At 32.4% G+C, this 18,817-nt stretch overlaps 1 protein-coding gene across 1 annotated transcript; it reads right to left on the bottom strand.

The window, feature by feature from the left end:
• Positions 1–2,874: 2,874 nt before the first annotated feature.
• LOC108726896 (uncharacterized) lies at positions 2,875–18,453 on the bottom strand. Its single transcript, XM_018454716.1, has 2 exons — positions 18,211–18,453; positions 2,875–3,986 (listed from the first exon to the last, which is right to left on the bottom strand). The coding sequence occupies exons 1-2, from the start codon at positions 18,225–18,227 to the stop codon at positions 3,017–3,019; spliced, it is 987 nt and encodes a 328-aa protein (XP_018310218.1). The 5' UTR covers positions 18,228–18,453; the 3' UTR covers positions 2,875–3,016.
• Positions 18,454–18,817: the final 364 nt, after the last annotated feature.

Here is an 18,817-nt window from a genome sequence, read left to right as displayed (position 1 = left end):
AAACATTTCCACGTCAATTCACGTAGGAGGAAAAATTTACATGTATAAAAACATGCGTATTGTCCAGTCTTAATGAAAAATCTACCTATAATTATATGAAAACATTTTACGTTGATTAAGTATTCGACATACTCAATCACGGATCAATCATGTTACGTGATTATACGCAAAGTCAGGATGCGCGTGTAGATGATCAAATACGATAATGTGTCCGCATATTTATTATATTTATAAAAATATATTATACAATGTTAATTCAATAATGGAGAATTTGATTATAAGATTATGATCTTCCAGCGGGAAGAAATCATTTTCTTCGTATGAAAAACAATTTTACATTTTATCAGATTTGTTAAAAAAATAAAAGCACTAACTCAGTTTAAGATGAAGCTCTGTAAAAGAGAGATATTAGTCTTTCTGTTCCCTAATAAATCAATGTCACATAAAATCCTTATATTAATCTAAGTAAAAATATGTAGTATTTTTTGCTTTTCTTTAAATCTTGTATATAAATAAAAAAGCAAATAAAAAGAAGCTACGTTATATATATAATGTAATTTGAGTGTCACATAGCTTAATCAGTACTTATATTATGTGTAAATAGTGTAAATAGCCATCCAATGCAGGATAGACATGGAACATTCAGTCATAATCTTAATAATACTATCATGTTTTAAGTTAGCAACACACCGAAAGTTTCCGCAAACACATAAATAAAACAACAAATTGTTCTATTATCAGCGTTTTTTTTTAGGTATTTGCTCGTAAGTTTCATATACGTGTACTCATGGGCGTCCACAGGATTTTTTCTAAGGGGGGGGGGGGCGGTCTTGCCACATGTAAGGAAAAAATGTTCAAATTTCCTTCCTTGATGATCCTACAATCCTTACCGTGCAAGTGTCGAGTTAATGACTTTTTTCGTCACTTATTCATTTCTAATGTGTACACCTTTTACTTTTTAGTTAAAATCTTCTTCACCACAACAAGATAGGTATATGTCGAGGAAGGTATTTTGTTTTTTATTAAAAATTATTTTTTATTTTTTTTTGTACCCTGACGAAAAAATTTCACTGAAATTATTTTACGTTATTGGAACATTTTTCAGTAAAATTTTAGCATTTTAGAAGAATTTCAGTTTAATTTCAGCGATTTTTAGTTGAAAAATTCATTTTCAGCAAAATTTTAGTAAAATTTCAGACAAATTTCAGTAAAAATTTCAGAGAAATTTCAGTTCAATTTCAAAGAAATTTCAGTGATTTTTCAATATGTTAGCTGAAAAATAACAATTATAATAGGACTTTCGAATTTTAAACAATAAAAAAATAGATAGAGTAGGCTAATGAGAGTTAGCAACGATAAACGGCTCAATTACTTAATGAATAATCAATACTCAGAAATTGGATTGATGTCTTCTTTATTTAAACGTTTCAACTCTCTTTGGAGTCCTCTTCAGCAAAAAAAATTACAAGAATAAATAGCTCACATGTCTATAATGCTTAAGTTACTCTCAAATTGACAAAAATGAAGCGTTGTTAATCTGACATTTTTAGAAAAAAAAACTCATTAACCGAAAAATTCACTTTCAGTGAAATTTCAGCAAATTTTCAGCAATTTCGCTGAAATGTTCCAAAATGTAGAATACTTTCAGCGAAATTTTTTCGCCAAGGTATTTTTGTATTTTTAAATTTTAACTCCACGAACACGCGTTTTTATTCAACACGTTTTTCGATCAGGAGGGGGGGGGGTGAATGCCCCACCTTGCCCTCCCCGTGTGGACGCCCATGCTTGTACTTACAATAAAATCAATCGTTACAGTACTGAAATCACATTTTTTAAAATATCTCAATTATCATATTTTCATAGGCCTCGCGAGATCACTGCTTTTAGTGATAAAAGACAAATGTGCAGTATTCTATCTTTAACGGTCAAGAACAGTAGATCCACATTTTGTTGCCGGTTACGACATCAAACATTGCATTGAACTTTAATTGAATTTTTTACTTCCATCAATCAAAACTATCGCTTTTTAGGCTTCCGTCAAAGAAGAAATTCTGCACATTATTTAACATTAATTTCTTTTCTAATTGCAACATGATATTTTTTTAAATTCAATTCATGTCTAAAATGCTAGCGGAAATAATTCAGCCATCTTCCTCTGTTATGTAATGTAATATCGTTTTTTAGATCAGTACTTAATTGCTACGATGTGTGACAAATCCTCGCAAAACTCTCATGATTGAAAGAAGCGTTTGAAAGTACAAAGCAGTAAAGTTGTCAATAAAATGTTCTATAAAAGGTCTTGTGATGTTTCAGTCTTATAACAATTAGAAAAAAATTTTTTTAAATTGTTCTGGTAAAGCTGCCTTTTAAAATAATACATTTTCATATAAAAAGAAATAGATGTATAGATGCTTAATATCATTTTGCGGAAATTTTTGATGTTGTCTATATAGATACAATTGATACCGATTATTATATTAATAGATGTAAAATATGTTTTGTGAAAATATGATATGCTCAAATTCCTCATCCACTTGTCAGCTAATAAGGCAATGTAAAAATATAAATAATGTCTGTCTGTTGTTTCGTCGTAATAGAATGGATTATCTGAATATATGCGATAACGTAAAATTAAAAATATACGAAGAAATGAATTTATCAACAAGATGCGATAATAAAACTTATGTTTGCACATTTCTAATATTTACTTATCTTAATACACTTTTATAAGTAAAGATAATAACGATGTATATTTAACAGAAGTGGAACAGTTTGCGGAATGCATTGTCTTGAATAAGAATGACTATATGCAATATAGGCATGAAAGTCTCTGTTTCTCTCTTTTTCTTTCTCTCTCTCTCTCTCTTTCTTCCCTTTTTGCATTTTATCGTTGTCAATTTAAATGGCGATTCCTGATCCTGTATAAACAGAGTAGTATGCATCTACTTAAGCTAACAGGCAGGCAAGTCAGTTAAGATAATACACGATTATACACAGTTATACGAACAATCGAAGATTAAGGTAGAAGGGGATGATAGTATACTGGCTTGCGACTCTTCTCCATAATGTAGAAAGCTTTAGGTTTGCCATTTCCGGGAAAATTTTTGTGGATGCTGGTGGAACCCGACTTAGTGGCGATTGGCGCATAATATGAAGTGGCAGCTTTTTTCCGGTGTTTTTTCATCTTCGGCACAGTGTTCCTGGAGCCATGAAGTTCATTGGTCAGGTGGATCCTATGCACATTCATATCGTCTAATCTATACGCCTTGTTAACAAGATTATTCTTTTTCGTCGACTTGAATTTAATATTGTCGTTGTCGCTGTTTGAATAACTGAGTCTCTTGTCATTATTTCTGATGTGTTTCGTCACTGGTTGCTTTTGGTGCAAATGAAGTTGGTTATCGGAGGCACGATATTCGTAACTCTTGCTAGTTGTATCGAGCGGATAAAGCTTATTCAGTATGGTTTTTGTAGAAGATGTTTGCTGCTGTTTCTTTATATCCTCCAACTTTTTTCTAGCGTCAATTCTCAGTTGACTCAGTTGAAGACGCTTCTTCTCCATCATTTTCTTTACAACCGGTAAATTCCAATGATAAATCTTGGCAGGTTTACCATTTCCTTGGAATCCTACCGGAAAACTCGGGCCGGTCTTAGTGACTTTATCGTCGTTGACGGATTTGTGAGGCTTCGTAATGGTGTAGTACGGAGGACTAGCCGGAAGTTTCACGATGTAAACGTGGCTGTCACGGTGTCCATGGCGACGACTGTAAGGCTGATGTATGCGCGTTTGCGAGTTAAGTCCCGGTGGTTCAGGTCCGGCTAATCGCTTCTTATGATGCCCATCGGGTATTTGAAGAGGTGTCAGTCCAAGTCGATTTAGAATAGCCGCGTTGCTTGTATGAACCGTCTCGAAACTTTCCTCGGAAGTAATCGCAGTGACGAGACTACTGAAGAATATCAGTAGTAAGCCACTTGAAAGAAATAATCTAAAACAAAAAATCATGTACATCATTATGTATTTTTATGTTAATGTAGAAATGAATGCAGTAATAAACAGTAATGTATTAAGTAAAACATCGTTGATATATAAATATAAGAATAATATCAAATTACAGAAATACTATATTTATTACGTGTAGTTGATTTACAAGAAATATATAATTGAAAAAATAAAATATGAAATTCAATGACATCGCAAATATATGATATTCGTTCGGGTCGGTCTCGAGATCTAGATGAAAAAAATAAAAGATAGAGTTACGCCGACTTAGAAGACGATTCATCATGAGTTACGATTGCCATGTCGCGCGTAACTAATGAAAGAATCATCTAACCGCAAGTGCCACTAGGGATTCAAAGGAAGGACTGTGTAAGTCTGACCTCTCAGCCATCTGGCCGCTCGTAAATCTGGTTACATGTCGCAAAAATGTTAATGAAAAAGAATTTCAGAGCGAGCGTGAAAATGATGACTCTCTGCCAACAAGGAGTAGAGAAATTTTACGATGTGAGAAACCTACAATGTAAAAATATCATAAGAATAAATAAGCGTCAATTTGCTCTGTTATTGTGAGCCGCACACACTCATATCGCTGATGAATCGTGCGATGAATTACCCTTCGCACTTAATTACTCGTTACAAGAATAAAGTATGTTAATCATTCAGCGTCTTTCTTATACTTTTATAATAAAACGCATGTGTCTTCGTATTTTTAGGTGATATTCAAATTCTAAAAATACGAAGTTACTTTTTACTCAACCCAATAGATGAACGTTAAAATCAACGTTTTAATGTTCGTCTACAAATTATTTTGATAATTCATTGAAAAAGAAACATTTTGTAGCTATGATTCTTTAATAAAATTAATGTTGCTATAATAAGATATATTTTTCCAGTATGAAAAAAATAATTTTCCATATTGAAAGAAGATATTAGAAAATAAATTTATAACACATATACAAAACATAAAGTGAATGCTATAAAACACAGACAAATATAGAACTGCAAACAGTAGTTCTGCGTCAAAAAAATAATAAAATATTCAGTAACTTGAGTGACTATGTTTGGTAAGCCAATGTTCATCAGTCTTGGAAGTTGGAACGTCCGTCATGCAATAGCCATAAATTAATATGCCAGCCGGACGACTCCCTCGTTGTGAAATTATTCCTCCATCCAGCAAGGTACTTGACGTGGTCATTCACAACGACATGACGCTCGTGCTGCGTCTAAAAGGAGTGACTGGAAAAGAAAAGGTGAAATACGATGGAAGAGGAAAAAGGGAGAAGAAGAAGAGAAAGAAGATTGCTTGTGTGCGAATAAAGGATGACGAAATGTTTTTGTATAATTTAATAATTAAAAACAATTAGTAAGAGGGGTGTTTTATATATATATATATATCTCATGTATACAGTCATATTATTCTTACGATTATGATTGTAAATAAGATGCAATAAAAATTTTGTTAAATTTTGAGTGGATAAACTAAGAAAAATATGTAAATAACATTTAGATTGTAACAATATGATATAGTTATTATCTATACTTTATACGTACAGGATCGGATCATCATTGTAGAATGTCAAACAAGGTACAGTCAACCCTCCTATAACACGGTACTCCGAGAACATGGTTTCGATATAACACGATGCAAAAATTGCAACAGGTCTTGTACAACACGGTCTTCCGAGGACACGGTTTCCATATAGCTTGATTTAATAAACTTGGGGAACCTTCATATAATACGAATTATGTATTTGACCCGGGGACCAAAATCGAATATTATTTCGATAATTCTGTAGTTTAAGTATTACTGTGTGCACGGAACCCATTCCCTTGATCAGCATCACTTTTAAGTTTCCCTTAGCACGGTTCGATACAGCACGGTACGAATCAACCGTTATAGAAGAATTGACTGTATTCTATTTTATTCTAATTATTATACTATTTTATAAAATATGCGATATTATATTATATTAATTAGGTAGATTGTCTTCGCTTCGACCTAAAAGTATGCTGATCAAGATAGATGTAATAGCGTAGGTATAAAATACCTCAATGCGACGTTTTTCAAGTTTGTTCATTATGATTTTAATCTAATAAAGTAATATTCAACTTATATCAACTTTAAAATCAATATACAATATAATTACATTTAAGCTATAAATTATTTTGATAATGATATTAATTGCATGATTAATATATTATTAAACAAGATAAATATTGAATACACAAACAGGCTATATGAACAAAATAAATATCTTCTTTTCTGTATTTGTTCAATGACTTTATTCCGCGTTCAAGTACAAAAAAGCACTTGGACATTCGAGGAAAACAATGATGCCGCCTTATAGGAAAGTGCAGCAGCTCGGAAGAACGCGGAAGAGGATTCGATGCCCGAAGAAGAGAGTGCAGATTAGCCTGACGAAGGGAGAACTTGAGGAGTGTGAAGAAGAAGAATAAGAGAAGCGAAAAGTAACCGCGGCGTGCGAGCACGTGCACGTGCATACAAGTATGCGTGAGAAAAGCTCGCAGTTGGAATCTAACGTATTGGTGAAGAGATGGAAAGGCAACGCCTGGTCAGAATGACGGATGAAAGGGAATACCAACGTTGGCGTCTCGTGACGATTGGAGATTAATCTTCATGATCATCCGTTCGACCAAAGTGGCAGCAGCGTGCAGACTGCCCGTTTTATCTCTATCTAGTAATTAATGGATCATTAAATGATTTGACTCTCTTTCGAAAATTGGCTGCTCTATAAAATATGCTATTTTTTGTCGATCTCGTATTTCATCAATGTACGTGTAAAGCATGTTAATCGCGTTTGTTCGGTCATACGAGATATTTCAAATATTTATTGAGAGACCCGAGTTTAAGGTCTGTGACCCTTATGCATGAGGTGTGAAAAACACCTTTCAAGAGAAGTTGCTTTAACGGTCATACGTTTGTGGATCACCATATTTCGCATATTCTTGCTATGTAGTAGATAAATCTCTGGACTGACTTTGTAAATCTCGTATGTTAGATTTAAGCAAATATTACACGAATATAATATCTGTACTCATATATATAAATGATATAATATCTTACGTAGATAATGTATCAGACAAAGGAAATCTTTTTCTAAACAAAAAAAAATGAGAAAAATACCAAAAGAAGTAAGTTAAAATTATCTGAAAGATGCTCAAATTTTGTGACTCATAATATATATGATATAATTTAAATGTTATTTATAACCATCCTTTGTAATGGCCGTGGACTTTGTTAGAGAAAACGAGACGTGTATCATTCTCATAAAAATTTCAATGCACCAAATCTAATGCTTGCGTAAGCCTTCACACAAATTGCATTTATCATTCTAACATGATGTAATTAGTTCTTGCTTTCTAAGACAGATCTTATTATATCCATCACGTACGAAACTGATGAAATCTATTCGTTTTCAAACCTAAGGTAAAGAAAATTGATGGAGATCTGAACTTTAATTTCACGCGATGGTGCTTTTCAGATTTCCACTTCGCACTATATTGTAATTTACAATGTACTGTATATGTAACGTACACTGTTAAAAATTTCATGAAATTTAATATACTTTTAATTTACACAATTTGAACTTAATTTTATGACATTACATTAAATTTAATGTATTTATAACTGAAAAGTATATTTATGTACATGAAATTTAATGTATTTTCATGAAAATTAATGAAATTTAATGTACTTTCCAAAAAATTTTATGAAAAGTACACGAAAATTTCATAAATTTAATGTGCGCGTTTATACATTATTTAAGTAACTACTGTAACTTAATTTTCAGTTAAATCATTCATTACTTTTAATTTCGTTCATAACCACGAGCTTCATTTACATGTAAAGTAAGCTCGTGGTTACATTTCTAACAGTGTATATATTTACATAAAAAAAAAACTTAAGATACACATATTCAAGATTTGTTCTTAAAATATTAAAGTAGATGAAAAAAAAATACAAATACAGAAACATCGATATTTTTATATCTTGTCTCAAATACCGTTACTTCGCTCGACAATTTTATTTATTGCGACATAACACGAAAACTTTCCAATCGTTAAACCCTCCAAGCAAAATATAACTTTTTTTGGCACTTGTTGCGCCATTAAGAAAACAACTTTTTGGATAAACATATATCTCATGTAATATTCTTCAAAATTGAGCGCACGCAAACCCAATTACGTCAATTATTAACAAATCGATGCACGCTACAAATTACTCTCTTTGGTTCTCTTAGTCTGCTTTGATTATTATTTTTTTCTTTTGCAAATACTTTGAGAATTTAATCATTCGTTAATTATTTTCGCAAATTTACAACTCACGAAAATATCTTTGACGTGAAAATTAAACTATACCCTTTACTCGTGCAAAAGTAAAATTTATAACTATATTGAATGTTGAACCGATTAAAAAGTGCAACTATTTCTAAATGTATATAGACAGCTTTTTCTGCTTTTAGTATTATAATTTAGGACATTTTCATTCGTAACAACTATTTGCCAAACAAAAATAAGTATAATACATTCAAAACTCAACGTTTTCGCAACAGACAGTTGTTTTTCTTCTGGTATCTGAAAAGGTATTTAAAATATAAGTAGCAAACCAGTTGACAACCGGTTTGGTTACTCTAATAAATTTGAAAGATTTTCTACATAAAGCATGTAAGACAAATCTATCATGTTGTGATAAAAAACAAATTTGTCAATATAAAGGCGTACAAATAATCGCAAGAAGATTATTCCTTATTGATTTGAAGTTAAGCTAATGTTTATAAATATTGACGTATACTTTCTTGTAATTGTACATTTTAATAAGATTTCGACAAAAATAAAATATTATTTTTTCGTGAAACAGAAAATGTTATTAGGTATGTTGCGCACCTTACATTGAAGGAACGAGAAGTATTTGTTATTACTTATACAAGTACTGCGATCGATCCAACCATTTTGCATCATTGTTGGTGAATAGGCTACGTAAAAAAAAAAAAAAGTAAAAATCGATCTCTCAAGCAAGAAAGAATGAATTCGAGGCAATAGTAACCGTTGGAACGACATCATCGATTCCGCGCCGTGTCAACCTTATATAGCACTGGCATTCCCTTACGGCTCATTAAATCCACTGCCAGGGAACGACATTGGCGAGCAGACAGACGTAGAAGAGAAAAAAAAAGGCTAGAACGAAAGCCGCGAAAAAAATATGGATGGCCCGATGGCCGCATACCCAGGTAGGCATGTCCTTAAGTTCCAAGCGGATCTTGAATGGAAGGAGAACGGAAGTAAGAACGACATACTTCTTGCCGTTTGCACCGAGGGTAATGACGGGTGCGAGGGGAACGTTCAGTAGACGTATTAGCGTGAATGACTCTCGTTAGGAAGAGCTGTAATAACTTTACTTCCCATATAATCAAAGATGCTTTAATCATCGCAATCAACACGCGCTACGCTTTATCATCCTAGAATTAGTTTAACTATTAGAGACGTGTGGTACGCATTATTAATTAATCCGAAAGATCGATTCTCCCATTATTCTCCCACTTTATTGCGATTAGTAATTTGCTATTCGCGCTACAGCTTTTTGGATTATGATCGTAAACGATACTTACAGCGGAAAAATTTAATATACATATAATATTATAAAGAATTAAAATCCGAAGTTATGTAAGATTTGAATATGTATCGCGTGTGTGAGTGCACGTGTACATATAACGTTTTATATTTAAAAATATATAAATATTGAAAGGATATATATATATATAGTATATATAAGTAAATGGAAAAAAAGAAGTTGTATTTCCTGGACAAAATAACGCTAGCCACACGAAGCAGACTTAGGTTCTGTTGGCCATTGTTTCGGTCACGTAGCCCTTTCGCCGTCTACGTACTCGTAGAAGAAACTCGAGTATCTCAAGTATGTAATCTCACGCATTGATCCTCTACCTCTAAGGATCGAGGAAACCAAGTCTTGGAAGGTTGCTTTCCTCGACTTGGAAGCTGAAATCTCGCCAAAGCGAATCTGACGGATATTCTGCGTCGCTAAACGTACTAATTGGCGCAGTTACATGTTTGTGGAGATACACGTTTCTCTAATTAACTAATTGGATTACGCGAGAACACAAACATTGCGTTGTGATCTATCGTGAGACACGACAATTATTTTACGTCCTGTTACGTACGCTAACTTGTTATCATCGTTTAATTTAATCATAACGTCATAAAAAAAAGAAATTATTTGTCAACAAGCGATGACGATCAGCGCAAACTTGTTTTAAATAGAAGTGGACAGTTCGGAGACTGGAATCCTGGCTAAGCTGTATAATTGGATCCAGTGTGGATCCAGATCTAAACTTGAACTTGAAGTCAGACGTTGCTTTCTCGTGCAACGTAGCGTTGCCAAGTTAAGAGAATCTTAATAAGAATCTTATTATCGAATTTAAAGGACAATGTTTAGTAAATAATGTCTTAATTACTTTTGTTTTATTTAAACTTTTAATTAATAAAATAAAATAGTTTCCAAAGAATTTTCGTAAAGATGTGTACAAATAAATCAATAAAGATTTGTACAAACTTTATATACCTATATATAAATACAATTTATTTGTATATAAATTATTTGTATAATTCTTTTCTAAATTATTTAACACGAACAGAGAGAGAGAAAGAGAGAGAGAGAGAGAGATGTTTAAAAAATGTATAGTAAATATAATATCTTTTTTTATTTATTTGGAATTTCGAGTTGGCAATATTAAAGTGTCATGAATAATGAAGAGATTTTCCAAATCAGTTTTTAATAATTATATTTGGATAAATTTATTGAATTCTCGTAGTCACTTTTCTCATCTATTCTTTTATTTGTCTTTTTAAAATAGTTTTTAAATAAAACGAAATTTTTGGCATTAATTATATTATTTCATATCCAAAGTGAATACCAATGTGTGTGTTGGTGTCAATATGATTGTTAGTGTTATCAGTCAATAGATATGATGTCAGTCAATAGGTAAATGATATGATTTTAAGATGAGTTTCTGATACTGTGACGTCGTTTAATTTATTTTAATTTCATTGAAAAATGCAAAATATGATTATACAGCTTCTCTCTTGTGTAAAATTAATTTAAAAATTTGTATCACTAAATTGTATTACTAAATAAGAGAGCCAATATATAAAAATATTTGGATACAAATGCAAAATCGTAAATCACAAATAAATAATATTGCACATTTATCTACTAATACTCTAGACATATTATAGCAATTTTTTTTTATAAAGAATGACTATAACAATTGCTGCGACGTAAACACCTCGTGGTATACATCAGAAACGTGACGAGCGTAAAGAACTGTTTTAACGGAGTTCCTTGTATGTCGGCGCCGATCATACGAGGAGTGTGAACGATCTCGAGAATCTCGTTCTCACGGGCACCATTTTCCATTCTACTCAAGCTTCCGCTTGTTCGCACGCAGGTGCGATTGCATACTTTTAATTATTGCACAAGAGACCACAAAATGAGTAACAATGAAGCTAATATAGAGATTAAACAGCTATGATTTAATAACAAATTTCATTTCATCGATTAATTTATCAATCTTTATTACAATTTTCAGCAATTCTTAGAGCGTGAAAGATAGAAAAGATGTATGTTATCTGTCATAAATAATGAACATTAAAAAGCTACGCGCTGTAAAGAGACGAGCATATAAAAATGGAATTTGAAACAACCTGCAGCCACGAAAGAGACACGTTCAATATTTTTTCTTCCTTTGCTGCTTTCTTCTCGTCATCTTCTCCATTTATCCTAAGATCTCCTCTTTTATCCCCTCTATTCTTTTTTTTCTTTCTGCAGGTTGGCTATCACAAAACTCAACTTGTGGTCGATCCACGCAGAATCGAGTCATGCTCGGTATAAAAAAAACAGAGGAAGGATTTAACCGGTATACTATCTATATATCTAACTCTAATTAGCTAAATTATCGTTGTTTAACTCGCTAAATATATGTTGGGTATTTTTTTTAAATATGCATTTGTATAGAAATCCACAATCTGATTACAAGATTCATATTTACGCTGTTGTTTTTACAATATTTTTAATAATAAATGTGCAAATAGACAGAGAAAATATGGTAAAATTTCATACAAATAGATTTTCGAATACTCATGTTATTAGAGATATATATGTATATATAATCTATTATTAGATATATATATATATATATAACCTAATTGCTCGGTTGGAAACCTGTATAACGCCTAAGGCATTCAGACCCAAATCGTTAATTTTGCGCTAAACCTAACCCTGTCATTACGTATCTTCGGCAATAAACTTTGATTATACGTTTTGCACTGCAGAGAAGGAACGTCGAGAAGTAAGCTCGAAAAAGAATAAAAGAAAGAAAGAAGAGATGCAAGACACCGTTATCATCAATAATTGGAGACGTAAGATATACGGCTTCAGAGGAAACGATTGTTCTTTCTACCATGTCAAATTTTTTTAACCATCCAAATTTAGAGATTAAAAATGTATGAAAATATAAATTTTTTATTCTCTTCTATCTCTCCCTCCTTTTTCGCGATAAATTATTAACTAGAAAATCTTTAAGCTGTTATACTGTCGTTATATCATAAAGTTCAAAGAGATAACTGAATATGTGATGTGAAAGAAATTAACGGTTAATCGATAATTCTACACGCCACTTTATGACTACTTTGTCCATCGTTTTGCGGTCAATTGAGTTCTATCACGTAATTCGAAAACAACAGTATTTTCACAGCGACGATTTGTCGATCACGACGGTTCAACAATCTCGTAAGAGGTATACTAAAGTATCTATCAAATGGCACTAATGGCTGTAGTGCCATGTCAAGCAGCGCGTGCGAGTCAAGAGCGTGCACACTATACGCATAATACTTGAGTACGCGCACGTGCTCGTATCGAATGGTCGTTCAGGAACAACCTATTGATGCTTATTAAATCAATGTCAACAACCAGCATTTAAATATTAACTTTGAATTACTTGAATTACTTGAATTACTCGTACAGTTTACCTCTTTAAAACAGCATATATATGGGTAATGGTTTCTTCAATAAAATTACTATAATCATAATCAAATATACATTTTGATTAAAATAAACAAAAATTATTTTAATTACATATTTTAACAAAAGCGTGTTGTGACAATTCTTTTGTTCAAAGCTATTATAAATGAATCGCACATATAATTCGCATTTGCATAATTTAAATTTTAAATTATTAAAGGTTTCTTGTAAACAATGTAAAATTGTGTTCTTCTATTTTAATATATTTAAATATCAATGATATTATGCAGAAATAATCTGAACAATCGTGCGTGCTGAAAATATTTATTTATTTGTTCAAATAGGAAAATTTACGCGGTTGTTTCCCACATCGCGTCGCTTCGTTTTGTGATTGCTGAAATATTCATGAGTGAACTAGCCAAACGAGCGTATCCGCGGATGTACATACACTCCGAACGAATCGCAGACTCTGCTTCTTCCCTTTCCATCCATATCGACTCTTTGACCTCAGCACCATTCTGCATAACGGTGCATCGGCCTAGACGTTTGCCTATTATGTCACTATATTCGTATAAGGATGTACACCATAAGCTAACTACAACCTAAACAGAAGTTCCTGGAATTTTCTGAAGTGACGATCAATCTTCGCGAGACGGTGAGAAAAGTACGATTCGTGTCCAACTTTAACGAGATTCAGTTGCAGCGTGCGTTCCCGCTAAGTAGGCGGGAGAATATAGGCAGAGACATTAAATTAAAGAAATTGTATACATTATTTTCTTTGAATGCATTTAAAAGATGGTTGATATAAGTATAAAATGATAATTGTATTTATACTCTATTATATCCAATATAAAAATAATACCCAAAGAATATACAATATATATATATATATATATATGCTATTTAAATGAGAATGTTCTTTAAAAGAACCTATTATATCAATTGAAAGAATCAACTGCTCTACCATCATCGTTTATACCGTCATCGTTGTAAATATAACGTAATAATATTATCACTACAGGATTTAATACGCGTGTCAATAAATTGTGGATATACACATGTACATATATCGCTGTATATTCATAGACACAATTATAGCTTGCAATTATTTCTACACAGGAGTATCATCTTTCCTGAGCTTCGAGTGTACGATAATCCTATACCAGGCTGTTATTTACGATTCGTTTCATATGAGGAGAATTTCTGTATTTGCATCGTCATGCTGTCTCTGATGTTTGCTGCATTCGCGGCAGTCCATTTTACCACCACCGACTAATTGCTATTATAATTATGATTGGATATGACTTCACGGAAGAAAGAGTAGCTTTACCTTTATCGTGTCAAGATGAAGATGACAAAATCATAATATATTTCTCTATCTATAATAAAAAAAATCTGTATATCTCTGTATATTATAGATATATATATTGTATATATATATATTGTAGGTATATTATTTACAGATTATGATTTTTTGTATATAAAAAAAAGTGTATATTTGCAATGTATATGCATTCCTACATTTTATTGCTCAAATGTATATTGATATATAAGTTCATAGCATAAACAAATTCAATTCTCACAATACTCTAGCTGGAAAGTAAAAAACTTTAGAAAGAAGAGAAAGTAGAAGGGAAAGATTACATTATTAATGATGACGGCAATTACAAAGAAGAAGACGAAGAAGAAGAAAAGTGAAAGAGATAGTAGAAACATTTGAAATCAATAAAAATATGCGTGCTCGCATTACTCGCGTTTCGATCGGTGCTCACACCGTTAGCACGCATTTGCAATCTTATTTATGCGTCTACTTATACATATATATATATATATACATATATATACGTCGCAGACAGCACGTATGTATTTGCCAACTAGGCATGTAATATATCGCACGTCCCAATCGAAATACCACCCCGCGTTCTATTCGCCGCGCTTTTACTCGAGGATTTCCCAACAAATAGACCTGCAGCTGCTTGAAAACGGTCTTAACCTGTTCTATTTCTTCTTCTCTCACACACACAGTGCGCACAAATATAAGGAATGTAGTCCATATAATTTTTATAAAGATATATGTTTGAGATATATCTGCTTTTAATGGGCAGTTTTTAAAAATACTGATATAATGAAATTTATCTGAAAATTTAGCTAGATACAGATCTAAAAATAATTTTTAGACCATCAAAATAATTATACATATATGTAGAGTACCTAAGCGTTTTTGACAATGCTGGAAAAAGTTTCTAGCAACTAGTTTGAGCGTCCTGTACGGCACACTAGCTTTATCCTGGAAACATCCTTAGAGCATAGAGAGGTCTTCTGGATGTCTCCAGGACGTCCTTAGATGTTTGTGATATATGAGGTTGTACATAATTATTTTGATAGTCCAAAATTATTTTCAGATGTGTATCTAGATAAATTTTAGAGACTTCAATAAGATCGTTCTTTCCGTGTATTTATTATGCATAATGTGATTAATTATTAAGAATAATATATATATTATGTATACGAGAAAGACAAAAAAAAAATTGCTTCATGCATATATCTTTTTAATATTTTATGTGTATGGAAAAAATTAATCATCTCATTTATATTTCGTCTTAAATAGAGTACTCCTGTACATCAGTGTATATATAACTATTACTTATCGCGAAACCATCTCGTCCGAAATCCATTCGTGTTCTTTAATGAAGGAACGTGAAGATAATTAAGAGGACTCGTGGGGCGCAGGTACTAAATTACAGAGAAAAACTTGTCATCGCGGAAAGTTTCCATCGTTCGTATAATAATCCACTACGGAGATGTTTATGCCCTTGACATGCACATGAAAAGAAAAATAAACGTGGTCTGCATGTTTAGAGAGCGCGTTCATAGGGGTTTCTTTGGGTTTATGCACTTGCATCACCTTCCTTCTTTCGCTCATTTTTTCCCCCTTGCAACGATGCCTAGTCTTTTCCACCCTCTGTAGTCGGTGATTAACACACGAAGCGGATGGTGCCCTTATATTGCCCGCACGGAGAAAAATGACACGAGCGAGTGTGTACTAGCGCGTGGAATCGTGGCGTGGACAACCCCTAACAAAAGGAAAAATGCACTTGTACCCCCATAATGCCAAATTACACGGCCTCTCGGAAATTCGTTGCGCCGATATAAAGCGTGTAGTTCTCGTCAGACATTAGTTTGAAACGGCGCGACGTCACGCTATATACACGAGAATTTTTATCCACTTTTTAGTTATTAAATGTTTTATGTTATTGTATGATATATATATATATATGTATCAAAGTTTTTTATACTCGGAAATAATAACATGCAGAGTATCTTTTGTGCATTTGTATTTTAATGTTTATACGAAAATGTGTGTGTGTGTGTGTGTTCCGAATTCAAACTTTTTCTGTATTCAAAATTTCAATAAATGTAAATAATACATTAAAAGCATACGCGGTCGATTTTTCTTTTCTTTTCTTTTATTCGTGTTATTTCAGCAGTACATTCATAATCACTTTTTTACGTTTCTTCTTGATATTTATGTACCGTTATTCGAAGCATCGAACACGATCTCACTTGATATACTACACTGTATCGATATCAAACCGCCAAACTACGTTTATTGAACGTCACCACGCTTTATTAAGGCTGAGCATCGGACCATGACGACTGATCGATGATGCGGTCAGTGATGTAATTGAAAATACGATCGCTAGGTCTTCGATCTACGCGTGTAAGGGTAGCGCAAAAAAAGATGGAAGCTTATAATGACGATTTACGCATCGTGTAATTCGAAAGCCTTACAGCAAACACAGTCTCGATCAATACTTTCTTGCGTTTGTCTGATTCCATTCGAAGTTAATATTGACCATACTCTGATATATATTTCAATGTTATTCGACGCAATTATCTACGTCTAACATAATAATTCGACGAAAGTGATATTTCATTGTAAGTATTTGCAATGACTTTCTTGAACTTTAAATATATAAGATGATAAACACTAACGCCTTAATACATATATTTGTTATATTAAGGCAATACATCGTGCAATAAAAGCTGTAAAAGCTAAAAATAACCATCTGTCTCGTTGCCTAAAGCCCAAAGAAAAAGAATGCAGCAGAGCCAGAGGCGCAATAAAGATAAAAAGGAAGAGAGAAAAAATGATGAAATGAACAAGAATAAGCGAGACGGAGGAAGCGGAGTGAGGATAGAACGAGCGGAGTGGCCAAAGAGGCGGAAAGTCAATATTGCGCGCGATGGGATACGTCGGAATTATTACTGTATTAAAATTTATCGGATATTGAAGGTGCGTCTGGGTAAACTTACTTCATCGTGTACGCACACATCGTTTATAGGTTTTCCAATATCCTACGCATCGCAGCAAAATGCCGAAATTCCGAACGAATTATTGGTAAATGCGGTTTTAGTAAACGTGTGCTAGGTTTTTGAGTGCTGCTACTGAGATTCAAACTCTATGATTGCGCGAATGCCACGTGCGTTTGACTATCAAATTGAGTTTATATACATTTAGTTTTTTCATGAAAAAGGAGAAATTCGAAAAGATTTTTATTGTAAACTATATATTTTAAAAGATTTCCAAATTATATAGAATTGCATAAATCTATATCGCGAGCTAAAATTTTATATATACATATCAAAACGTGAGTATCTTTGTACAAATAACGTAAATAAATACATGAAATGTAGGTGCAGCAGGAAGCTAGTGTACGTGACGTTTACATTGACTACGCTTGGAACGTGCTTTAGAGAGATATACAATATGGGGAACGTCACTCAAAGTGTCAATAATGAATAAAATTCTGAGAATATCAGTAATACAAAATATATAAAATTATACAGTTGGAAAGGTCATGTTTTTAGGAAACTCGTTTTATTCTGATCCAACAAACAAGCTGACGATAAATATCGTCAGTTATAATTAAATTAATTATTGTTTCGTTTTATAAATTGCTTTCATATATAAATATTATAAATAGCAAGAAAACAATTTACAAATAACTTTTAGCAGAATTCTTCATGCGATATATTGCAAGAAATATATCAATATTTCAGTAAATTAAAGTAAAATTTTAAGAAAATAGAATTTTAGTTTGGATTAAAAGATAATCTTAAGGTAACGTTTTAAATTAAAAGAAAATCTTACCTAAATTCTTTGCACATATTTTTCAACGATTTACAAAGGAAGCTCACAACGATATTGATATACTGTATTGATATTGCGCAAAAGTGAATTTCAATTAATATATTTGCAAAATTTGCACTGAAACATTAAATCGTCACAAATCCGATGTAAACGAAACAAACGCGCGACAACGACTGGATTCCAATCCACTGGACTCTCGCTGACACCAGACAGAACGAGTACGTGAGTGGAGTCGCACGAAGTACGTCGGTAAGTACCGAAGGTGGCCGAAGTTTCATTTGAAAAACTGATTGTCGTAATACTGTGAGTTCCTTCACTTGTAAACTTTACTATGTTTAAATAAACACTATACAATTTTAAACAGATTTCGCCGTTTTTAAATTACATTATATAGATAGATTTATATACAATACTTTTTTAAATTTTTACTTCAAAAAATTTATTCATTTCAAGCAATTTTGAATATACGTAAAATATATATATATTTATATAAGAATTTCAAATCTCTCAGGTCTTTTCAAAGGATTTAACTCTAGAACAACATATCTTGGTCCAGAGTTGCTGAGACTTGGCAAAAAAAAATCAGTTATAGTTTAAAGATTATAAA

This window comes from Mycetomoellerius zeteki, unplaced genomic scaffold (assembly GCF_001594055.1).
Source record: "Mycetomoellerius zeteki isolate Tzet28-1 unplaced genomic scaffold, Tzet1.0 scaffold449, whole genome shotgun sequence".
Taxonomy (NCBI): domain Eukaryota; kingdom Metazoa; phylum Arthropoda; class Insecta; order Hymenoptera; family Formicidae; genus Mycetomoellerius; species Mycetomoellerius zeteki.
Note: the sequence above shows the minus strand (reverse complement) of the source record. Positions and strands in the feature narration are given on the sequence as shown.